This window comes from Anser cygnoides, chromosome 12 (assembly GCF_040182565.1).
Source record: "Anser cygnoides isolate HZ-2024a breed goose chromosome 12, Taihu_goose_T2T_genome, whole genome shotgun sequence".
NCBI lineage: Eukaryota > Metazoa > Chordata > Aves > Anseriformes > Anatidae > Anser > Anser cygnoides.
The window spans coordinates 1,131,945-1,153,899 of NC_089884.1; the positions used below are offsets into that span (position 1 = coordinate 1,131,945).

At 66.4% G+C, this 21,955-nt stretch overlaps 1 protein-coding gene across 1 annotated transcript in view; it reads right to left on the minus strand.

The window, feature by feature from the left end:
* WWP2 (WW domain containing E3 ubiquitin protein ligase 2) overlaps window positions 1-21,955 on the minus strand; it is a 36,004-nt gene that overhangs the window by 13,850 nt on the left and 199 nt on the right. Inside the window, exons 2-9 of the mRNA XM_067004549.1 lie at window positions 20,054-20,138; window positions 19,383-19,530; window positions 19,009-19,127; window positions 13,617-13,754; window positions 12,572-12,668; window positions 8,385-8,524; window positions 5,517-5,724; window positions 1,052-1,141 (exon numbers count right to left, since the gene is read on the minus strand). Coding sequence (XP_066860650.1) covers window positions 1,052-1,141; window positions 5,517-5,724; window positions 8,385-8,524; window positions 12,572-12,668; window positions 13,617-13,754; window positions 19,009-19,127; window positions 19,383-19,530; window positions 20,054-20,123 — 1,010 coding nt within the window. The 5' untranslated portion in view covers window positions 20,124-20,138. The remainder of the gene's footprint in view (window positions 1-1,051; window positions 1,142-5,516; window positions 5,725-8,384; window positions 8,525-12,571; window positions 12,669-13,616; window positions 13,755-19,008; window positions 19,128-19,382; window positions 19,531-20,053; window positions 20,139-21,955) is intronic.

Consider the following 21,955-nt stretch of genomic DNA (forward strand, 5'->3'; position numbering starts at 1 on the left):
CACTGCGGCGGAGACCTGCGTAGCAGGATAGGAGCACGCCCGGGGTACTCCCAAAGCCACCTTCCAGGTAACAGCCTCCCCCTTAACACCAGAGGGATTTTAAGCTGCTAGGGGGATCAGAAAGCGGGAGGGAAGGCTGCAGAGATCACAGCCTGGCTGAAGGCACTGGGTGACCACAGGAACTCGGAGGCTCCTGCGGAGGAAAACAGGCTGGGCTTGCATTTCACACTCACACGTTACACCGGCTGTTAGAGCACGCTTCGCTCATTCCAGCCTTGAACAAACAGCCTGGAGAACAACAACAGTATGCCTGTGCTGACTGCTCCTTCTGCAGCACAAGGAAGAGGTGAGAATTCAACAGGCTTCTGGAAAGCGCACGGACCCCGAGGGGTACACACAGCCTCCGTGACCTGAGGACCGTTTACTCCTGCTGGTGAAAGAAGGGCCTCCCCGCACACGAGTTCTGCAGGGCTCTTCCTGCAGCTCTCGGAGCTGAGCAGCATCTGCTGGAGAACGAGCAGACCCGATGTGGCTGCCAGGAAGGTGAGGGGCCCCTGTGAGAGGCCAAGGTCCAGCTCCGGGTTTGGGGCACACGGCGCGTGCCTGCTCCTGCTCACCAGTTCAGCCCTCCCATGTCATCCCAATTCAAGAAGCATCCGTTTTTCCAGGTGACACGAGGCCTATCCCCTCCCTGCTCCTCGTCCTCCCGGGGCCTTTGCAGGCGCCCATCTCAAAGGCTCACTGCCTGCAAATGGTTCCGCTGCTGCTCCACTGCTCCCCGATTTCCACAGACTGGTTAAGAAAATAATCCCCTAACGGAGGTCACGGCACAACAGATAGAAAGCTCTTTTCATCGTTTCTGAAGAAAAGGCCTCCAGAGGACACAGGGCGTGCTTTCAGGCCGGTTAACGCTCCTGCATCTCAGCCCATTTCTCCTCAGGAATGAGGAGACCTTCCTCCCACCACCCCACCTCCCCTCTCTTGCAGGCTCCCGAGCGCCGGCTACACGAAGGCGGTGAGCACGAGGCACCGCCTGCCCGCGGCCCCTTACCCCGGAGGCAGCGGTCGTTCCCACGTGGTGGTCTTGTTGTTATGGTCCACGTAGTAGACTCTGCCGTTGGGTAGCTCCCGCTGCTCCCACCTGGAAAAGACAATTATGGGACGGTTGGTAAGGGCTGGCACCGGGACCGAACCCCGGCAGAGGTGCAGCCCCCAAAGCCGGCTGCCCCCCGGCGTCGGACCTCACCGTGCGTGGCTCCAGCAGGAGGGGACATGGAGCATATTTTCTACATCTACAGCCCAGCCCCAACAGCCTCCCTGGGCTGCTGCCCCGCGCCCAGCAGCCTCCCCCACGGAGCAGCGAGCAATTACCGGTCACCTTCTGAGCGAGAACATCCAGAGAGCTGCAGCTGGGGGGTCAGTAACCCTCCCAGCATGGCTCAGCCACAGTGCTTCAGGCTTTATTTAAACCAGCCCGACGGCAGGTACGGGCAGCAGGTACCGGGCTTGCTGCACAAAGCCCGTCGAGGCGCTGCAGCAGCCTGCGCGCTGAGAACGGGCCGAACTCGGGCCGTAAATTCCTGATCCCCTCAGAAAGGAGGAGGGTCGGTGTAAGATTTCACTCAGGGTCAGTTTCATGCCCTGCGAGTTTCTGATGTAGTTTTTGTTTAGCTTCTCTTACTACATCTTTAAAGGGGAGCCTTTGAGTTTGGGCTGGGATTTTTCCTTGGCAGCCGTGCCGCTGGCCGCTGACAGACACCTCTCAGGAGCGCCGCGTCCACCCGGCGCTGGGCTGGGAGGCGGCCCCTCGGGGGAGCGGGCGCGATGGGGAGGCCTGGTGTTACACGGCGGCACCGAACCCCTCCTTTGCCTCCAGTCATTCATCCAGGTTTGCGCCCTGGCAAACGCGAAGCCTCCGCAGAGCGCCGCGCTTCGTCCTTTCCTCCGCGGCAGAGGGCGAGTGCGCGGCTGCTGACAGATCAAGGGCTCTGCTGCCACACTCCTGCTCCCCCGGGTCTCCCTCCCAGTCAGCCTTCGGTCTCAATTAATCATCACAAAAACCCTAGGAAATTAACATACTAGCTTCTGGTGCAACTCCGGGACAGCAGCTGAATGAACACGGCTGGCGCCTGGCGCTCGTGACAGTGATGCTGCAAGCACCAGTGCCCAGCGCCAGGCTCTGCACCGCCCCTGCGCACCCTTGAGCCCCCCCAGGGTCAGATTCACACCAAGTAGCAACATCTGCTCAGCAACATCTGCTCCAGGAGCCGTCACCGTGCGCTGCTGCGACCACCCGGGGTTTCAGCAGCATTTCCAACCCCAGCAGCTGAGGACCCGAACTGTCCCCGAGTCACCAGGCAGAGGCTGCCCCACGTACGCGGGGCCGCTGGCTGCCTCCCCATGGGCTTCCCCAACAGAGTGGACTCTGAGGACTTGGAAATCCCTTATGACAAGAGGTTCAAGCCCCCAGGTACTAATTCTGGGCTACGGCGATGAGAAATGGCACCATGAGGGCTCCTCCAAGGCAGGGGGAGTCTGGAGCCCTCACAGCTACCTGCTGGGCGCCACCACGACTGCAGGGAGCCGTGCAGGACTGAGGATTGCTGCTGGTGGTGGCAGCGACTGGTGGCCACTGTCCCCGTGTCACACCCCCATGAACAGGCCACAAGCTCACGTGCTCCTTGGAGCTCTGAAAGGTAAATCTGCCGCGTGCTGCCCTGCCCTGCAACCCGGCGTTTCACTGCCACCAGCGGTAACCGCAGGCAGCACGCTGCGCGCGCTGTCACCATCGCTGACACAACAGCCTGGGACACGCGGCGCTCAGGACAGCCCGCGGCTGCCCAGGTCACCTCGGCAGCTCCCCAGGTCACCTCGGCCTCTCCGAGCTCCCCACGCACCGCCTACCGAGCGGGTTAGCAGAGCCCCGCTGGGTGAGCTCTCGCCCCAGCATGCAGCCACCACCAGCGCGGCGTGCGTGGCGTGCCGGCACCGCTGCGGGAGAGGCGAGCGGTGCGCGCGGGGAGCCACGGCCGGTGCGAAGCGGCAGGGCCGAGGCAACCCTGCAGTCCAAACAAAACGCCCTCCTTATGTAAGAAACCACAGCCCCGTGCCTTCTGCCAGGCAGCATAATGCGCCCCTTTGTGCGCGCGAGACGGGGCTGTGTACACAGCGCGGCAACGGCCGCCTGTCCCCGCGCGGGATCATCGCTGATAGGAACCAGATGCAGGAGCCAGCGGCTCTCGTGGCCCCCGTCGCTATCGGCCAGCTCGGGCACCCCACGGGAGAGCCAGGACCCTGTGCTGGAGGCTTTGAGCTGCTCTGGCATCGCAGACGCTCCCCAGACCTGGGAAGAAATGCGCGCCGCACCGGCCGGGAGGGGTTAAGGAGGGCTCTGGGCACCGCCAGGGCTGGAATTATTCAGGACACCGTCCAGCATCCTCCGGCCCCCAAAACAGACTCCCAGTTGTATGTGAGATGCCTCTGTGCCCACCACACCTGGTGCAGACGTTCAGAGGCAGCTCTCTGAGCACAACAAATAGCTCCGAATCCCCACGTGAACCCGGCCGTGCTGGGCTGCTGGAGCGGGCAGCATGGGCGCATGGCGACCCCGACCGCCGGGCTCGGAGCCGCTCCTGCCCCTCCAGCAGCAGAGCAGGAGTGCTCCCACGGACAGAAGGAGACGCTCAGAGAATGAGTCTGCAGAAAAAAACACGTTTCTGGAGGCTTCTCAGAGGGGAGAGCGACACGACGGCTCCCCAGCAGCGGAGCAGGAGGCAGCTCTGCAGGGGACCCGAGGGTTGCTCACAGCACGCAGGAGCTGGGCCAGCGAGGGGCTGTCCCGCACGGCGCTGCAGCGGCCTGGCTGTGGCTGCATCCCTCCTGCCTGAGGCATCGCTGCCTGCTCTGAGCCAGCCAGCCGCATCCCCACCTCCCGCGCCGGGCCCCAAACCGCCAGTCAGAGCAACACCCTGGTGGCGAGCCAGCCACGAAGCGGCGTCTCCAGATCAGGTCCCGGGAGATGCCCAGCAGCTCATCTACACGTCCCCGTGCCTCAGCCCTGCTGCAGGCTCTGTTTAGCCAAGGCAGACGACTCCGGCCGCTCCCAGGGGAAGGCTCACGGTGGGGGAACACGGCCAGACCCAGCTCTCTGCCCCCATCACCTCGCAGACCTCGCTGCTCGGCCTCCACCCGACAGAGCAGGTCAGCAGCTGCGCCGGCCAGCCCGGCACAAGCACGTAACTGGGACAGCACACGCGAGATGCTGCTGCTCCCTTCCCCGATACAGATCCCATGGGCAGGAGAGGCAGGGAGGGGAATTCAAGGTGCCAAAGGCAGCCTCCTTCCACCTTGGACAGGCAGAGTTAGGGAGAAGGAGCCCTCCCGCCTGTCTGGTAGGTGCAGAGAGGGGCACGAGCTGGAATAAAGACCTTTTTCAGAGCACTGGACTTTTCCAGCTGCCTGGAAACAGGAAGCGCCCAGGCCCGAGAACAGTAACCCTCACACACCCCGCATAAAGGCACACTGAGCCGTTAACCCTAATTACCTGTGACTGACACACCAGCGAGGCCCTGACCTTCCAGGCATTGGCTTAGCCAAAGGAAAATAAACAGCTCCCTTCATACGAAACACAAGCCGTTCTCAGCCCCCCTCGCACTGCTCTCCCCTTGCAGCCTGCAGTGAAAGGTGTCTGAAACGCGGGGCGGGGGGCTCAGCCTCGCCCCCGGCTGCCCGCAGCCCTGCTCAGCCAGCCCAGCTCCGCTCCCGACTCCTTCCCTGCACCCAGGAGGATGCAGAGCAGAGGGGATCCTCACCCCGGGCATCCCTGCAGCACGTGGCTGCACCTCCCACCACGCAGAGGGCTCTGAGGCTCTCGTTTCTCACTAACATCACCGGAGAACAACCCGGGGCCACACCTGGTGACAATTCTCTCCCTCCTTCCTGGTGACACCAGGAAAGCCCAGGACGTTTCTGATGTATTTGGGGCTGTTTGGTTGTGCCACCTTGAAACAAGGAGCAGGCAAGACAGACAAGCTGTGGGAGGATCCTGCCCACCTCCCTGCAACTGTGGCCATTGCCTCCAAGGTGTTCACATAGTGCTGTTCACGTAGTGCTTCCTTCTCTGATGTTCGTGCCTTTCACGTGGAGCTCCCCAGAAATCCACGCTCATTCTCTCTCTCACATTTTCTCCTCACTGACTGGCAGACAGCAGGTCCTCCTGCACATGCACTGGATGCTTCTGCCTCCCCTAGCAGCACGCCCTGCTTCTGCTCTGCCTGGAGATGCCTTCCCCTGCCTGTCCTCCCCCAAGCCCCGTGCTGAGACCCCTGACTCGTGGTGCAGCGCAGCCCCATCCCCGACACCCTCCTCTTCCAGCGCAGAGCAGTGCCCCCGCTTGCTCGTGTCCCCCAGCCGCCCACACACCGTCCTTTCCCAGGGCTGCGCCTCCCTCCCAAGCCTCCCCTGAGGCTCTCGGCCACGAGGAGGAAAGGAACAAAGCAGGACGCAGAGCTGCTTACCCCGGGGGCAGAGCATCCAGGGCCAGCACCGCTGCCCGGGCCTGCGGGGTGCTGGAGCCGGGCGCTGCCTCCTCTGCCTCCCCGGAGCTGCTCAGCGCAGGAGCCACGGAGCCATCCGCCACGCTCGACGCCACCGGAGCCGGCGTGGTCGCTCCCGCAGCCGGCCTTTCCTCTTCGATGTCTGCAGCACCCGTCACATCCCCGTTCACTGCAAGGGCACAGAGCAGAGGCGTCAGCACCACGAACGGGTACCGGGGCTCGGCTGCTCTGCCCCAGGCAGCCCCGCAGCCAGCGCACGTGCCGGCAGCAGCAGACACCACCCGACCACGACCACAGGGCTCTGATCACCCAGCGGTCAGATCCCCCTGAGCCCCTCCCCTGCCTCCACCTTTTGTCTCGAGACAAAATCAGATGCTGCCTCGTGTTTGTGCTCAGCACCCCTTCTGCTGCTTGATGCAGACCTGACGCGAGCGCAGGTAGCAAGGAGCTCAGGGGCTGCTGGCAGCGTCCCCCCAGGCACTGCAAGGAGCTAAATGTTGCTGGATTCCACTGAACGTTTGAGAAGGGAAGGGGAAGAGACAGAAAGTTACAATGAAAACTGATCAGGAGGAAAATGCAGACCAAAAAAACGACAGATTTTGTTTGATGATATACATAAGCTAGCCAAAAACACAAGGCTTGACGGTACAGAAGAGGATGAATTCTGCCACAAGGCATCCTAGCTTCAGTGGCAACACGAGAGAATTAAAAACAAAACAGCAACAAATAACAGAAAAAAGGGACGCAGACAAAGCTCCACAAGTTAGAGTTAAGGAACGCAGAAAACTGCAGGAGAAGTCTCTCTACAAGCCCAGGTATGTAGAAGTGTCGTAGCAAAACCCCTCACAACAGTACAAACCCCACAAGCGGGAGACTGAAGAAGCACAGACACTACAGGTGAGGCAGGCTGAGGGAAGCAGGCCAACATCCTCCTGCACCACAGCAATCCTGCTGCACAGCATCGGGCACGAAGGGAGCCTCTCAGGCAGCACCTACGGGCGATGGCTTCCAGGCCAGCAGGCTCACGAGAACTTCCATCAGTCCCCACGACTTGCTGGAGGTCTCTGACCAGTACTCATTTCCAGCCAGCCTCAGAAGGGGGAATTTTAGAAGCTCCAGACACCTCGTGCCAATTTTTCAGAGAACCTGCGGGATGACCCCGGCGACTACGCTGAGATTGGACGGATCTCAGGCCCGGTCAAAACAGGGGAGAAGCTGATCCAAAGTTCACCTGATAAGGAAGGACTGCAGGGAGAGCGCAGCAGGGGCCGGACAACACGGCGGCAGAGAAAACGCCACAAAATCATTTCCTTTTACCCTCGGGTGAAGTTACAGCCGGGAGCAGCTGACGTGATGGGGAAGCTCTTGCAGTCGCTCCCCAGCCGCGCGCGGTAACACCGGCGGAGCGCAGAGCTAGGGAGGAGGACAAGGCTTCTGGAGGCGCGCTGGAGGCTACGCGGGGCGGCCAGCACTAACCCCAGCCCCAAGCGTAAAATCCTCGCCGGCAGGACTCGGGGCAGAGCTGGTGATGGTAAACAGCAGCGAGGGCAGCACAGCCGTAAAGGCACCGGGCGGGCTGGGGCAGGGCCAGGGAGATGCAGTTTGAGGCAAGCAAAGCCAAGGAGCAGAGCTGTGCCTGCAGAACGAAACGCTGCCCTCAGCCCCAGGGCAAGGCCGGGGGGGCGCCGCGGGCACCAGGGCTGGGACAAGCCGCAGCTCGGGGCGGGCGGCACGGGCTGCAAGCGGCGGCTGAAACGTCACATTCCGCTCCAGCCCTCCACTCCTCCACCTCCCTCCCAAAATGGATTTTGGCAAAATTCAAATTACAGTGCTCCAGGTTTTTCCAATGAAGTGGAAAAAAAAAAATCCTCCTCCTGGGTTGAACAAAACATTTTCTCCTACCCGAAACAAAGCCCGCTGCTTTTCCTTCCAGGTCTCTGACAAAAGCAAAAGAAAGGACAGTGCTGTTTGGAAAAAACAAAACCAAAATCACCGTGTAGGGGCGTAGGAAACGCCTGCGGTAGCAGTGTCGCTTTTGCTGCCCACCTCCAGCCCTACAGCACCGTGACTGCTGGGCTCGCCCAGGACGTGGGGCGCCCGGACCTCCTGCGAGCCCACCCCAAGCACGTGCCAGGACAGAGCCCCAGAGCTTCCTGGGGGGCTTCCCCCAGCTCCACCCGGCGCTGCTCGACCAGCTCCAGCAGAGCCGGAGAAGAAAAGCTCATGAATTGCTCACGGCTCATAGCCACACGCTCACCAGGCCCAGTCCCTGCTTCATGAGGTATTTACGGCTTTGTGGACAAGCCCAAGAAAAGACAAGAGAAACTTCCTGAAATACTCCCTGGCACCACCGAGCACGCTTTTGGGAGGTGGGTTTCTGCTGCTTGGTAGACCACTGCTCTTCCCCACTTCAATGGGTAGAGTTCAAAATTATTTTCTCTGCAGGCTGATGGGCGAATTCAGCTGAAAGCTCACAACTCAGGGAAAGGTCCAGCCAGCTGTGGGGGCTGTTCTCACCGTGGCATTCGTGGCACAGCTCTTCCAGGACCCTTTAAAGCTGCTGAATGCGCTCGTTTTACATCAGGGAGAACCCAGAGCAGAGCCACAGGAATTATTCAAGGCAGAACAGGTCCCACCAGGGAGCTCGGTGGAGCTGCCCAGCTTACCAAAACGAAATCAAGAGCTCCTTTGCGGGGAGGAAGTTCCCGGGCGCTACAAGACCCTTTATTTCAGCAGAAACGCATTTTCTCCCGCTAACGCAGCCCCGAGCCCCGTGCGCCCCACACCTGTAACCGCAGGGCCGGAGCAGGGCTCCCTGAGCCCACTCACCCGTGCCGTTGGCCGTGCCGTTCATCGTGCTCGCGGGCACCTGGCTCTTGGCCGGCTGCCGGTGCCGGCTCCTGGCGCTGGGACTTTGCTCCCCACTCCCCGCGCCTTGCCGGGCTGCTGCAGCTGCGTGCCGGTGCGTCCTGCAGGGGAAAAAACAGGGCGGTGAGACACAGGCGGGCCTCCGAGGGAAAACCTGCTCCCGTCTTTCCGCCCCGATGCCGCGGTGCTCCTCTCCCAGCCCAGCTCGGGGAAGAGGGACAGAAACGCTGGGAAGCGGCCGCGCGTCCCTGCCCTGAGCCCCCAGCACCGCTCCCCCAGCCGCCTAAGCCTGCAGACAGCCCCTGCCGGCCCACCCAGCGGCGTCAGGGTCCCAAGGAGGAGAAGCCTTGGAGCAGCCCTTGCTGCTGTGCGCTGCTGCTCGCCGCAGGCGCCCCACGTGCTGAGGATGAGCCCCGGGCACTGCTGGCAGCCCCGTGCAGCCCCTGCAGGCCGCTCCTTCCACACCCGCGGTAGCGACCATACAGCAGCGCCTTCTGCAGCGGGCACCACGGCAGGCGCTCAGCGAAACCCCCTCGAGGGCAGCCGCGAGGCTCGCAGGTGGGGCAGAGCAACAGCTCGCTTCTGAGGATGCTGCCAGGACGGCCGCGGGCTCCGGGCAAGCAGGGAGCAAAGAGCTGAGACAGGCGGCAGGGGGAATCATCGCGGCAAGAGCCCGACCCCTCTCGCAGGGATGCTCAGCAAGGGGACGGGGAAAACCGACAGCAGGGCATCACGTTGGGCACAAACGTCAGGAAAGGGATGGTGCTGACTGCGGCAAAGCTCCAACGGGGGCTTCTCGGCACTTGCTGCCCAGTTAGGGTGGCAAAAGAGCGAGCTTCCTTCCCCCATGCCGAGGGCAGGGGGCAGGAGGCAGAGCTGGGGCCACCCCTGCTCCACACAGCGCAGCAGCTGCGGCACAGAGGGCGAGGACCACAGGGATCAGGACTCGCTTTGCTCCAGCCAACTTCTTGCCTTAAAAGGGCAAAACCTGCAAACTGTCCCCATCCCAGGGCCGCGCGGAGCTGGGAGGGGACGGCAGCTTGGCAAGGGCAGGGCACAGCACCGCTCACGCCACCCGCGCCAGCTCCAGCGAGCCCTCGGTTCCTCCCAGCTGCTCCTTGGGGAGCGGCTCACAATGACACCGGGCAGAGGAAGGGCTGGGATCGGGAGGAGACATGGGAAAGCAGAAGACGACTGTTGAAAATAGATCAGATAAGGGCCAGGGACAGAGCGGGCAGCCCAGCAGAGCAGCCCAGGAGCCAGGAGCTGCCGAGGCCACCCCGATCAGCCACCTCTCCCGGGTGGGCAGCTCCTCACGCGGCTCCCTCGACGCCTTCCTGCCCGGCTGGCAGGGCCGGGGCGCTGCTGGTGGGGTGCTCGCAGCCCTGGGTCAGCGATGGCACAGCACCCGGCCTGGGTTTTGGGACCCAGCTCCCCGCGGGGAGCGGTGCTGAGGCAGGGGATGGGTCCCGTCCCTGCCCTTCTCGGTGCAGATGAGCTAAGAGCTGCCCAGAGAGTTTTTAGAAACCAAAACAGGATGTGTCCGTGCTGCCAGCCGGCCGCACAGGGTTACCAAGCCTGAATTAGCCCGCCTGCCGCCCAGCCCAGCCCTCCTACGAGCGCTCCCATCTGGGCATTGTCTTTTAATAGACGCGTGGAAACAAACCCAGCGGGGCCACGTGACAGCGGCCGGACTGGGAACACGCTCTTAAAATAGGAGCGGGGAAAAAACAAGGCAGAGCACGGATGGGAACAGGCTCTGGCAGCGGTGCCAATGGGGAGGAGACGGCGGGCAGGGGCAGCCCCCTCCCCGGTGGGGGGCACGAGCCCTGCCACCCCCTTCTGTCGGCCCCCCCGGCTGCTGCCCCACCGCCCCTGCTGGGCCACGGGCAGCAGTGTCGGCGGGGTGACAGCAGCCCCCCAGCTGCCCCTTTCTGCCAAGGCAGAGCCCCCTCCGCCTGGCTGGGCTGGGCACGTCGCCCACGCTCACTTCCGGCCCCGGTGCGGAACCCAGGAGCCCAGCACGAGGCCCCAGGAGCCGCGGTGGTGCCGGTCCCGGTGTCACCCGGTGGGCGAGAAGGCAGCCGAAGGGGAGGGAGGCAGAGCCCGCCCTGACACCCGGCTCCGGCTGCAGGAGGCCGGGAGAGCCCCGGTGCCGCGAGGGCTCAGCTCCCACTGCCCCCGCTCCCCGCCTCTGCGACAGGGCAGGAGGAGATGGCCGTGTCCCTGCACCCCGTATCCCCCCCGGCAGTGCAGTGCCAGGACTGGGGACAGTGCACGTGTACCAGCACCTGGAGGCACACCCGTCACCCCAAACAGCCGCACAGCAGCACGGAGCTCGGCTCTGAAACCCTGAATCCGTGTGACCAGTTTGTCCCCGTGACCCAACGCCCTGCTCAGTGCCCACAAGGGAAACGGGGCTGAGCGAGCCAGAGGTGCGCCTGCTGCCCACCCTCGGGGACGCTCGTGCCCGCCGCTAGCTGAGCTGGGGGTTTTGGACGTGACCGAGCAAAGGAGGCACACCGCACCACGGCGGTCAGCCGTTGGGTTTGCACAGGCTGGTGACAAGCGACAGCGAAGTTTCTCAGGCCACGGCCGGATCGCAGCCCCCGACGTGGCTCAGCGGCCCGAGCCTCCCCGGAGCACACACCAGACCGCTTCGCGCCATAAAAGAGCCCCCTGCGGCCACCACAAAACAAACGGGGATTGTGGCGGCGAGCTGGGCACCCACGGCACCAGCGCTCAGCCAGGGACCTCGGGGCTGTGTTTTCTCTTTGCACAGAGGGCTGTGGAATTTCACACCCCGCCACCAAGATTAGCAGCAAATCCCAAGATGACATTTGTTCAGGAGAAGAAAGAGAAGCCCTGATCAAGCAGTTTCCCTCGAGGGGACAGCGTGGAAATAGCTGAGGAGCGAAGAATGACCCTTTTCTTTCCATCCTGCCTGCGAGCCAGTGTGCCAGCATCCATCACCAAGCCCATGAAAATAAACACTGCTCTGCATATAAACAGAGCAAACATCAAACAGCGCTCCCGTGCGCAAAGGACCTGCACGGCGCTCTGGAGAAGGCAGCTGCCTCCGCGGTGGGTACAAACAGCCACGCTTCGCCCCCAGTACCACAGCCAACTGGGGAGCTGTGTCCAGGCCGAGTCAGAAACCAGCACGGACACCTCCTGTACCGGAGCAGCCTTGGGGTTTTTAATGGTTGCGAGCAACCAGAGCTGCAAGGCCTCAGAAGGCCAGACCAGTCCCCAGGCTGAGCAGCCCAAACTGGGGCTTTCTTTAGGGGCTTTCTACCCCTACGGAGAGCTGCAAAGCGGCTGCGAAGAGCAGCTCCTGGCAGGACACCGAGCACTGCCCCGCCTGTGGGAAGGGTTAGTGCCCAGGTGGCAGGGATCAGAGGAGCAGCTAAAGGGCACAAGCTGCGTTCAGCAATCTGCCCCCAGTCTCCTGCCCCACTCAAACACACGGTACTGAAGGACCGGGTAACTTTTTAGAGCTAAAAACACTTCTCCTGCTCACTCCTCTCCTGTCCGTGCCCGGCAGACGCAGGAGGAGCAGGAGAGCTCAAAGCGTGGGGCGTGCAGCTGAGGCTGCTCCTGCACCTGGCGCCCGCAGGGCACGCACAGCCTCCGATCGGGCAGGCTGCAGGCACACTTCTAACAGAACATCTGTAGGGGCTGCTGGGCCACTGCCACGCTCTGGAAATATAAATAGGTGTTAAATTCAACTCCATGTTGACAACGTGACACGTCTCTCAATAACCACAGCTCCAAAAGGAGCAGCTCTGAGCCGCTCCAGCCCAGCGAGGAGGCAGCGAAGGGCTCTGCGCCAGGCGCAGGATGGCCTGCTGCCCGAGCGTCTCATTTCCTTTGGAAGTAGCTGCTATTTCCCTGCAGCTCTGCTCGCTTTGCTTCTCCTGCTCTCCCTGGACCTTCCGAAGCATCCCCTGCGACCACCACCACGGGCATCGTGCTCCCCAGCCTGGCCCAGCGCCGTGCTCCAGGCAGAGGCGTGCTCCCCGCCACCCCCAGCAGCCGCCCGGGGGTGCACAGCAGGCCGGGCCCCCCCAGTCCACCCAGCTGCCCACAGCCCTGCCCGCGCAGCCCCGCTGTGCCATTCCCTGCTGGCAGCGAAGGGCCCTTACCTCGATCTGCTTCCAAAGCAGTTTGTAGCGGGAGGCTGCTGCCTGCTCTCCGTGGCCGCAGCCATGCTGCCGGGGTCCCGTCCGGGCACCTGGGACCCTGAGTGGTTGAAGGAGAAGCGGGTGAAGGAAACGACCGCAGCACCTCCTAGCTCTACCATCCTCCCTCCCTCCTTTCCCACCTGAAAGGAGACCCAAAAGCACAGCAATTTGCTACAGAACAGAGCGGTCAGCGTGCTACGCTGCAGGACACCGGCCAGCTCCGCCATGGGGACTCCGCAGCCCTAGAGACCCCCGCCCAGGCCAGCAGCCCACCGCAGGTGCCCGGGCAGCACCTCTGTGCCTCTCAGCACCCCATTTTCCAAAGTGGCGAGCGAGCAGCCGGGAGCAGCACCTCTGGGGGCTGGCTGCTCCCCCACGGCTCTCTCCACAAGCGCTCTCCTCTGCCACCACCGCGCAGGGGCACTGGGGGAGGTCAGCACAGGGCTCCGCTGAGCTGCCAGCACCACAGGAGCCGCGTCCACAGCTCCCATGTTTCATGGCCTGGTCTCCCACCAAGGAAGGGAAGGAGCAGAGGGAGCGCAATGCAACAAACGCTGCCCAGCGCGGGCCGAACGCTTCCCTGCTTGCTCCCTGGGAAGCCTCAAGCAGACAGACGTCTGTCCGTGCCGCTGGGCACGCTCCTTCCATGGGAGCCCTTTTCTGAGCAGTTTCTCGGATAAAGCAGTTGTTTGCCCAACCCAGCACAGGGCAAGCTCGGGAAGGGGCTGAGCCACTCGGGCGCTTGGCGGAGGGCCCCCCCTCACGCCGAGGGAGGCGGGAGTGATGCCATCGAGGCTCCCGCTCCTGTCCCGCCACACGTCTGCTCCCACAGGAGCACGGCTGGGCGGCACCGGGGCCTTACCTGGGGGAGGAGGCGGCTGCCGGCACTCGGACGTTCGCTCGGCGGTGCTGGGGGCCGCGCTCTCAGCCCCACTCCTCTCCCCGCCGGCGCTCACCGCCTCGTGCGCGGAGCCGCCGCGTGCACGCGGAGCCGGGCGGCACTCACCCTCTGTCACGGCGCTGCCATTAGGCAGGCTTCCCAGATCAACAGCAGGCCCGTCCAGGAAAATCGTCAGCTCTCCGCCGGAGACAACGCTGCCTTTGTTCTCCGTCTGCAGGTTCAGGGTCAGCTGCCTGTTCTCCACTGTGGGAGACGAGGGGACATGGAGAAGAGACCCAGCAGTCACCGCCCGGGACAAGGACGGCTCCACCGCCCGGCTGCCCCCCGGGACATCACCTCCCGGTCCCCCAGCGGGGCCAGGCCCTCCCCACACCCCCGCAGGACAGCGTGCCCGCTCCCCCCGGGGCCAGTCATCCCCGCGAGCACTGCAGCGGTGGCCCCACACCTACCCGCAGCCCGCAGGGCCATCAGGGGACAGCCACACAGCGCCACTGCCCCCTCCGAGGCCGCTGGCGGCAGGGCCGGGCCCCCAACCCCCTACGAGGGGCTGCAGCCTCCCTGGGGCCCTGCCTGGGGCACAGCCCAGGCCACAGTCGCTCACACCTCCAGGGCCGGGGCCGCAGGGGAGGCAAGCCGAGGATTTGACTGGCTTGACACAACGCATCAGGCGGGAAGGGTCCTGCACGGGTAGCACCGGCGGGTACCCGGGGCACAAAGCAAGCTGGCAGCTACGTGCCGAGGCGCCCAAAACCCTGGCCCAGGCCAGAATTAGGTTCCTCTTCTTCCTACCTGGAAAACCCAGCTAAGCAGCAGAAGAAAACCCCGGGCACATCCCTGTCCACATCCCCACGCATCACCGAACACACCTGGCACAGGGGGGCTGCCCCAAAGCGCCCAGAAACCCGGCCACAGTGGGGTCTGGAGCGGGCAGCGTGGGGCTGCGGGGGCTGCTCGCGCTCCTCCCACAGCCCCCGACCGCAGAGCCGCTCCGGGAACGGGGCCACATCCCCAGGGGCAGCGGGAGAACAACGGGACCCTCAGTGCCACGGACAGGCAGGGCTCCTGCACAAGCGCGGCCGTGCCCCGCAGGAGCCAGCGGGACCGAAACACCCAGCTCCGCCGCACGGGGCCAGAAAAGTTTGGCTGCCCCAAGCCGGGACAGCAGCCCAGACGCTTCCTGACTCATTTGCTCAAATAATATTTTTATTATACACGGATTGCTCACGACACAACGGCACCATTTTTTAGCAACCTGCTTTGCCCCAGCCCGCCGCGGGGACGGGGTGCGGTGCCTGCCCACGGGAGCAGGGGGGGAAGGCTCCCCACGGACCCCCCGGCCCGGCCCCAGCTCGGGACGGGGCGCACTGGGGCTCCTGCCATCCCTCCCTGCCCGCAGCTGCTCCTCCCCGCAGGGCTCCTGCTGGCTGCACGCAGCTGGGAAGGGACATAAAGGGGACAGGGAAGGGGTCCTGGGACCCGCTGGGTGGCATCACCAGCCGTGCAGCCCCAGCCCTCCCGGCACCAAACTGCCGTGCCTCCTGGGGGACTCGGGGGTCCCCAGCGAAGCCAAGGGCTGCCTCTGAGCGCGCGTTGGCGCGAACCGGCTGCAAAGGGCTGACCGCAGGCACGAGGACAGCTCCAGGCGGCTTCCAGCCCCAAGCCAGCAGAGCCACCGAGAGCCGTGCGCAGGCTGCGGCTGGCAGCTGCCACCTGGAAGTCGCCGCTTGGCCCAGCCGGCCGCTGCCACGCTCTCTCCGCCACCTCTCCCAGCTCACCGCTGCCCCGGGGGGTCCCAGCCAGGGGGCAGGCAGCCCCACACACCGCAAACCACCACCCTCTCTCCTCCGAGAGGTCCCTGCCACGCTGGGTGTTCGACAGCCCCCCCAAAACCAGCACCTGGGGGTTGCGGTGGAGACAGGGACGAAGGGCAGACGGTGCTCACGGGCCTCCTGCAAGCACCTTGGGCATCTTCTCCCCGGGAGGGAGGTGCCCGCTGTGCCCAGGGCCCTCTCCCGCAGGCAGGACGGGCTCAGCACGGAGGCCGGAGCCCGACGCTGCCGCTCATTACCCCCCTGCTCTCAATCAGGGGGTTCCCTGACGAAGGCTGCTCTCTCCCGCCTGCACAAAGGTGTTATTCTCGGCGCCCCCGAGGGGACCCGATCCCACAGACCGTTTTAAGAGCCCAACACGGGAGATGCTACTGAGCGCAGCCAAAAGCCAGAACAAACCCAGACCCTGTTCCTCCCGGCTGCTCCGAGCCGGAGGAATTTGCCTGCTCTCAGGGCCGCGCGGAAGTCGCGCCCGCACGCGCCGGGGGTCCCCCCCAGCCCCTCGCGAGCGCCCAGCCGCCGCGCTCCCCGCCGGAGCCGCACAAGCCCTCATTGTGCGGGCTCCCAGCCGGGGGGGACGGCAGCGCGGGAGCGAAGACGAGGTGGCTCCGAGCAGAGGCTGTGAACGCGAGCCTCCCAGCCGGCTTCCTTCTCCCCCTCTCCACCCCCTTCGGCTTTTTTTAAAGAAAATAAACACGGGCAGAGCCTTCCATTCACCGTCCCCGTCCAGCGCGCGGGACGCACAAAGGGACATTGCTGCTGCACCAACAGAGGGTCCCCTGACCGGCCGAGCACAAAGGCTGCCTGTGTCCCGCAGGCAGCCAGCATGTCAGAGGGATTATTATTATTTTGGGAGGGGGCCGGGGGCGATGTGGTCCTGAATAAGGTCTCAGTTCGGCTACTCGCAGCGCCCCGCGCGCAGCCTCAGAGCTCCCATTCAGCGGCGGCGCGCTGGAATTCCCACCCGGAGGATTTACGGCCCCGCACGGCTCCGGCAGCGAGCCCCAAGCGGCTCCGCGCTGCGCCCGAGCCCCCCCGGGAGCTGCACCCGCCCGCTGCGGGCCCTGGCATGAGCATCGCGACGCCACGGGGAGGAGGGGACAGCCCCTCTGCTGCTTCCCTGGCCGGGCTGGCTCCCTCTCCTTGCAGGCAGATGGAAAGACTGCCAGCCAGCCAGCCAGCCAGACGGACGGACAGACAGACAGACGGACAGCCCACGCTCCCCACCCCCCCGGCTCCTAACCCCCCTGCGCAGTCCCTCTGGGTGCCCCAACCACTCACTGCTCACCCAGCGGGTAACCGATCCTCCGGGCTGCCCAGCAGCTACGTGCCCCCAGGTAATCAGCAGACATCAGCCCCGGGGCACCCCCAAAAGCCCCACGGGCACCCCCAAAAGCCCTGAGGGCACCCCACAGAGGGGCTGCTCCCAGCCCCCCAGCACCCAGGGCACAGCAGCGGGGGCTCACAAAGGTTTGTGCGAGCCTGCAGCCAAAGCAGGGACCCCAGGCTGCGGCCACAGTCCCTCCGGGAAGCAGCCCGGGGCAGCGAGACCTCCCACAGCTGTCCTCAGAGCGAGGAGGGCGCAGAGGTTCAGGGCAGGGATAGCCTTTGCTCTCCCAGGAAAAAGAAAAAAATCCTCCCCGGCATCGGGACGATTTGTGCCTGCTCCTGACCCGGTCCCAGATGCCGGAGGCCTGGAGGCAGCCGGGCCCCGCTCCTCCCAACTGCCGGGCGGCACAACCCCAACCTCCGACCTCTGCCTCCTCCCCCCGAGCCATCGCAGGCTGAGGCAAAGGCGAGGTGAGGAGCAGGAGCGCCGCGAGGCACCGCAGGGCCGCGTGCCGCACGCCCGTGTCAGCCCCTGCCTGCCTTCGGGGCTCCTCGGTGAAAGAGCCTCCGCTTCCAGGCCCCGCACAACTCCTCTGCCCGCACACTGATGCGGTGGGGCCAGCTGCAGCCTCCCGGGGGCTTGGGGCTTTGGTCCTGGCTCCCTGAGAGGATTCCTCAAGGCCACGGCTCCAGCAGCTCTGCCAGAGGCGCAGGGGCATGGAACAAGAGGGCTGTCAGAGCCCCTAGAGCCCCGGCACGCGGCGCCCCCCGAGGAACAGGAGCTCCCCTGGGCTCTCCCCGCTGCCGAGCTCCTTTGCCAGGCGCCAGGCCCCGAGCTGAGGCTCTGCCACCTGACGTGACGCCCGCTTGGCAGCGGGACCGGCAGCGAGAGCGGAGGGAGCCACGGCTCCTCCCGGCAGGCAGGAGCCCTGCAGACACCGCCACGGCCGTCGGCGCAGACGAGAACGCCCCTGCTGGAGGACACCCCGCTGCCCGAAAGCGGAGCCGCAACAATTCCTCCGCAGCCAGCAAAGCCACGGGGACAAACAGCGGGCCGCCGTCACGCTCGCGTATCAGTAGCTCACAGAACACCTGACTGAAACCCCAGCCAGGTTAGAAATCAGGCCTGTTGCCAGCGCAGAGCCCCTACGGGAGCCATGCCCCTGCTCAGCACTGCCCAGGGGAGGGGAATGAGCGTGGGGGTCTCCCGAGGGGCAGGGGGCACACGGAGGGACCTGGCCTGCATCAGGGCGTCCCTTGTCCAGCCCCGGACGGCATTTAGTCCCCCCCCCCCGCCAGCTCCCCAGGGCCCCAGGCGCTGGGAATGGCCTCTCCCTGCCTCAGCAGCAGCCGGTGGCCAAGCAGGATGAGACCCCCTCTGAGAAGGGTCCCCAGGCCGCCCCGGGATGCAACCTCCTGGCTGGAGGAGCAACAGCAGAGCTGGAGCAAAGCCACGCAGGCTGAGCAGAGGAGGATGAGGAGGAGGAGGAGGAGGAGGAGATGCTGGGCGGCATGCCGTGGCGCCCACCCCGTGCAGCACCTCCCCGGCAGAGCAGCGCTGCAGCTTTAAGAGTCCTCCCTCCCGACCCGCGGCGTCAGGGAAAAATGTGACACGTTTTTTCTGGTGCCCGTTACTGGAGGAGCCAGAACAGGCAGTTGCCTTTTCCATTCATTTTCCACGCAGCCCCCTGGGATGCCCGCTAATGAAAGAGCCGATTGTGCCCGGCCGCGGGCAGGTAGGGCGGGGGCAGCTCCGCGCGGCTCGGGGGGGAAAAAGTGGCCGGGAGCGTCCCCGGGGCTGGGCCCCGCCACGGGCAGCCTGGGGGCAGCACCCCACGCAGGACGAGCCCCCTCCAGGGAGGGGTCCCCCAGCTCTGCCACCTGCAGGGCAGCACGGGGCCGGGACCCCTCCGGGCCTGGCGGAGCAGGGCCCGAGCCGGCCCCCCTCAGCACCACGTCCGTGTTTTGGGAGCAGGGAACTTGGCTCGGAAGGGGCAGAGCCAGCCTCTTCCAGCCCCACGTGGCCGCTTCCAGGGCCCGGCCCTGAACGGCCGCCTTTATGTGGGGGCTGCCGCCACAGCCACCCCCCAGTGTCTGCGCACGGCAGCGGGGAGCAGAGCGGTTGGCGTTCCCCCGAAGGCTGCGGGGCTCTGGCTAACGGGGTCTGGCTACCGGCGCACCCAGCCCCATACCCAGCGCACAACGGCGCCTTGTTCCCTCGTGGGGCCAAGCCCCTCGGGGTAGGGGGGCTGCAGGAGCCGTGCAGAGCACGGGGGGACCCCGCGGGGGGACAGACAGGACACGGCCCGGAGGCCGTGGCGGCCCCGGGCTGGACGTACGTTTCCCACCGCTCTTGAGCAGGTTCCAGAGGCTGACGGAGGCGGTGCCCAGCAGCTCGTTCCTCAGCGTGTGGCAGCTCCACACCTTCAGGTCCAGGTGGCTCTGCGCCGTGACGTTCCTGGGGGGACACCACAACCGGGGCCGTCGCTGCGGCCTCGCCCCTGCTCAGCAACGGGCGGCGCCCGGCCCGAAAAGCCAGGCAGCAGGAGGCTGCGGGGCAGTGGCAATTCCCCCACCCCAAGGGCTCACCCTCGCGTGGCAGCCAAGCCCTCAGACACCCAAGCAGCCAGGAGCTGTGCGGGTCCCCCCCCCCGGGCTGTGCCAGGGAGCGGGAGGACCCCCGGCCCCGCAGCGAGGGCTGGCAGGGACTTACAGGACGAGGATCTCGTTCCACAGCAGCTCCGAGCTCCCCATCTGCTTCCCCGTCTTCTTGGTCTCGCTGGGCAGCCCGTCGCCCGCCACCTCCACGTAGCAGCTCAGCCGCGACTGCCGGCTCTGGGCCTTGGGCTTCACGGACACCACTGCGCAGGGACGGCACGGCTCACGCAGCCGCCCCGATGGCCCCTGCCCCGCTCACGCTCCCCGTCCCCGCCGGCAGCAAGGTGCGGGGCCCGCTCCGGTCACTGCCCTCCCCCAGCCCCACGCTTCACCCACTCCTCAGCCCCACGGCCACCGTCCCTGCCCGGCTGCTCCCAGCCCCAGGAGCTGGGTGGGAAAAGCCCCGGGATGAGAAAAGGCCCGGTTCTGCGGGCACACCACACCGAGGGGCTGCCCGGGGAAGAGGGGAGGGAGGCAGGCACCCAGGGGCAGCCGTACCCAGCTCCGAGGGGCCGCGGGCAGCGCGGGGACCCAGCTCCCGGCGTCTGGAGCCACCTCGCGGCCACGGGAGCACCGACAGGGCCCTGGCAGAGCCGCGGAGCCACGTCCTGGCGGGGAGCGGAGCCCCGGGCAGGCCCCGGGAGCTCGGCACTTCCCCACCAGGCTCACGCAGCACCCCCCGGGGGTCTCCCGCCCGGATGAGCCCGGCCCCCCGGCGGGACCCACCTTTCACGGAGAGCTGGGACTTCTCGCAGGGCGGCCCTGCCCTGGCCCTGCTGGAGCTGGCAGAGGCCATGTCATCACCCCCGGGCTGGAAGCAGAAGGACACGGGGCCTCAGCGCCGCTCCCGCCACGTGGACGGGGCCGCACCAGGGCCCAAACCTGCCCCGTGCCCCTGCCAGGGACCCTCACGGCGTGGGGCCAACACGCGGGCGTTCGCCTGGCCAATGTGGGGCCCCTCCTGCTCCTGCCTGGTTTCAGCCACGCGCTGCGGGCAGCGGTGAGGCTCACTCTACGAGATAATCCCCATCCCTGGCCTAAAGGGCCGAGCAGCGCCCCGGGAGCAGCCTTCAGGCACCGCAGTCGGGCATCTCCGCCCCACCGCTCCCCAAGAAGTTGCCGCTGAGCACAGCCACGGGGACGGAGCAGGCTCAGAGCGCTCAGAAGGCGCTGCCTCACGCCCCGCCGTGTGTCGCTGAGCGGGGACACCCGCCTGGCGCAGCCCGCGTGGCCGCGGCACCACGGGTCCCTCGGGAGGGACGCGGCAGCAGCGCTGCGATCAAGGGCAGCTCATGGCACGGGGCAGCGGCATCTCCCTCGAGGACAGCCCGGGGCTGCACCGAGTGGCCAAATCCCTCAGAAAAATCAATCCCGTGCTCTCCAAAAACATCCCAGAGCCGCAGCTGAGCAGGGAGGGAACGGCAGCCTCTGTGAACGAAGGGCGGGACGGAGCCCAGGGCTCCACTTGCCACCTCCAAGCTCTTGGGCACCACGGCGCTGCCTCCGCGGCCAGGGAACTTCCCCAGCACCCTCTGCCCGGTCTCGCTCCGCAGCCGCCCACGCCGGGGGTTGGAGGACGCGGGGCTGGGAGCAGCACGCGGGGCTGGGCGCCTCCGCCGAAGCGTGAAGGAGCGGCGCGAGGCCACGGGACGGGGCACGCAGCGGCACGAGGCGTCGGGCCTGGCCCCAGCACAGGCAGCCGGTGCCTCGCACCATCCCCGCGCTGCGGCTCGGGGCCGGCCCGGCTGCTCTTCGACCCGACCCCCCCGGTCCCCGTGACCCGGGGTCTCCGCAGCACACGGACACAGCCGCACCGGCACCGCCAACCGCTGCGGCCCGCAGCTCGCCCCTCGGGCCATCGGTTGTTGATTTCGCGGCTCCGCACCGCCGCTCCCTCCCTCAGTGCCGTTAACGAGGCCCCCGGGCAGCAGCCCGGCCGCGCGCCCGTCCCAGCCACCCCCTCCCGCGGCCGCGCTGCGACCGAGCCCCGAGGCGGCGGCCGGGGAGCTTCGGGCTTCTCCCCGGGGCCCCGCGGCCGGGAAATTCCCTGCTGCGCCCCCGCAGCCCCGAGCACGGCTCCGACTCCCCGGGGCCCGTCCCGGGGCAGCCCCGGCCCGCCCGGGCCCTGCCGGAGGAGCCGCCCCGGGTTCAGCCCCGGCCGCCCCCGCCGCACGGGAACTTCCAAGCCCCGCAGCCCCGGGGCTGCCCCAGGACACGCAGCGGAGCCGCCCCCGCAGCGGGCCCGGCCGGGGGTCAGGCCGAGGGCACCGCACCGCGTGTTCAGCCCCGAGCCCATCCCCGCCCCCCACTCCCGGCACCGCACCGGGGCTGGAAGCGGCCCGGCCCCCCCGGCCCCCCCGGCCCCCCCGCACCCACGGCCAGCCCCGCGGCTCGGGGCCCCCCCCGGGTTCACCGCCGGCACCTCCCCGAGGAGCACCTCCCCGAGGACCGCGGCACGGCCGGGAGGCGCCCCCTGGGCTGCAGCTGGGGCTCGGGCCCGGTGCCGCCGCCCTGCCCCGCTCAGGGCCCGGGACGCCCCCCGCCGGTAACGGGGCTCGGCGGGACCCGGCAGCCCCGGGCCGCCCCGCTGAGCCTCGCCGCTGCCGGAGCGGCGGGGCCCGGCCCGGC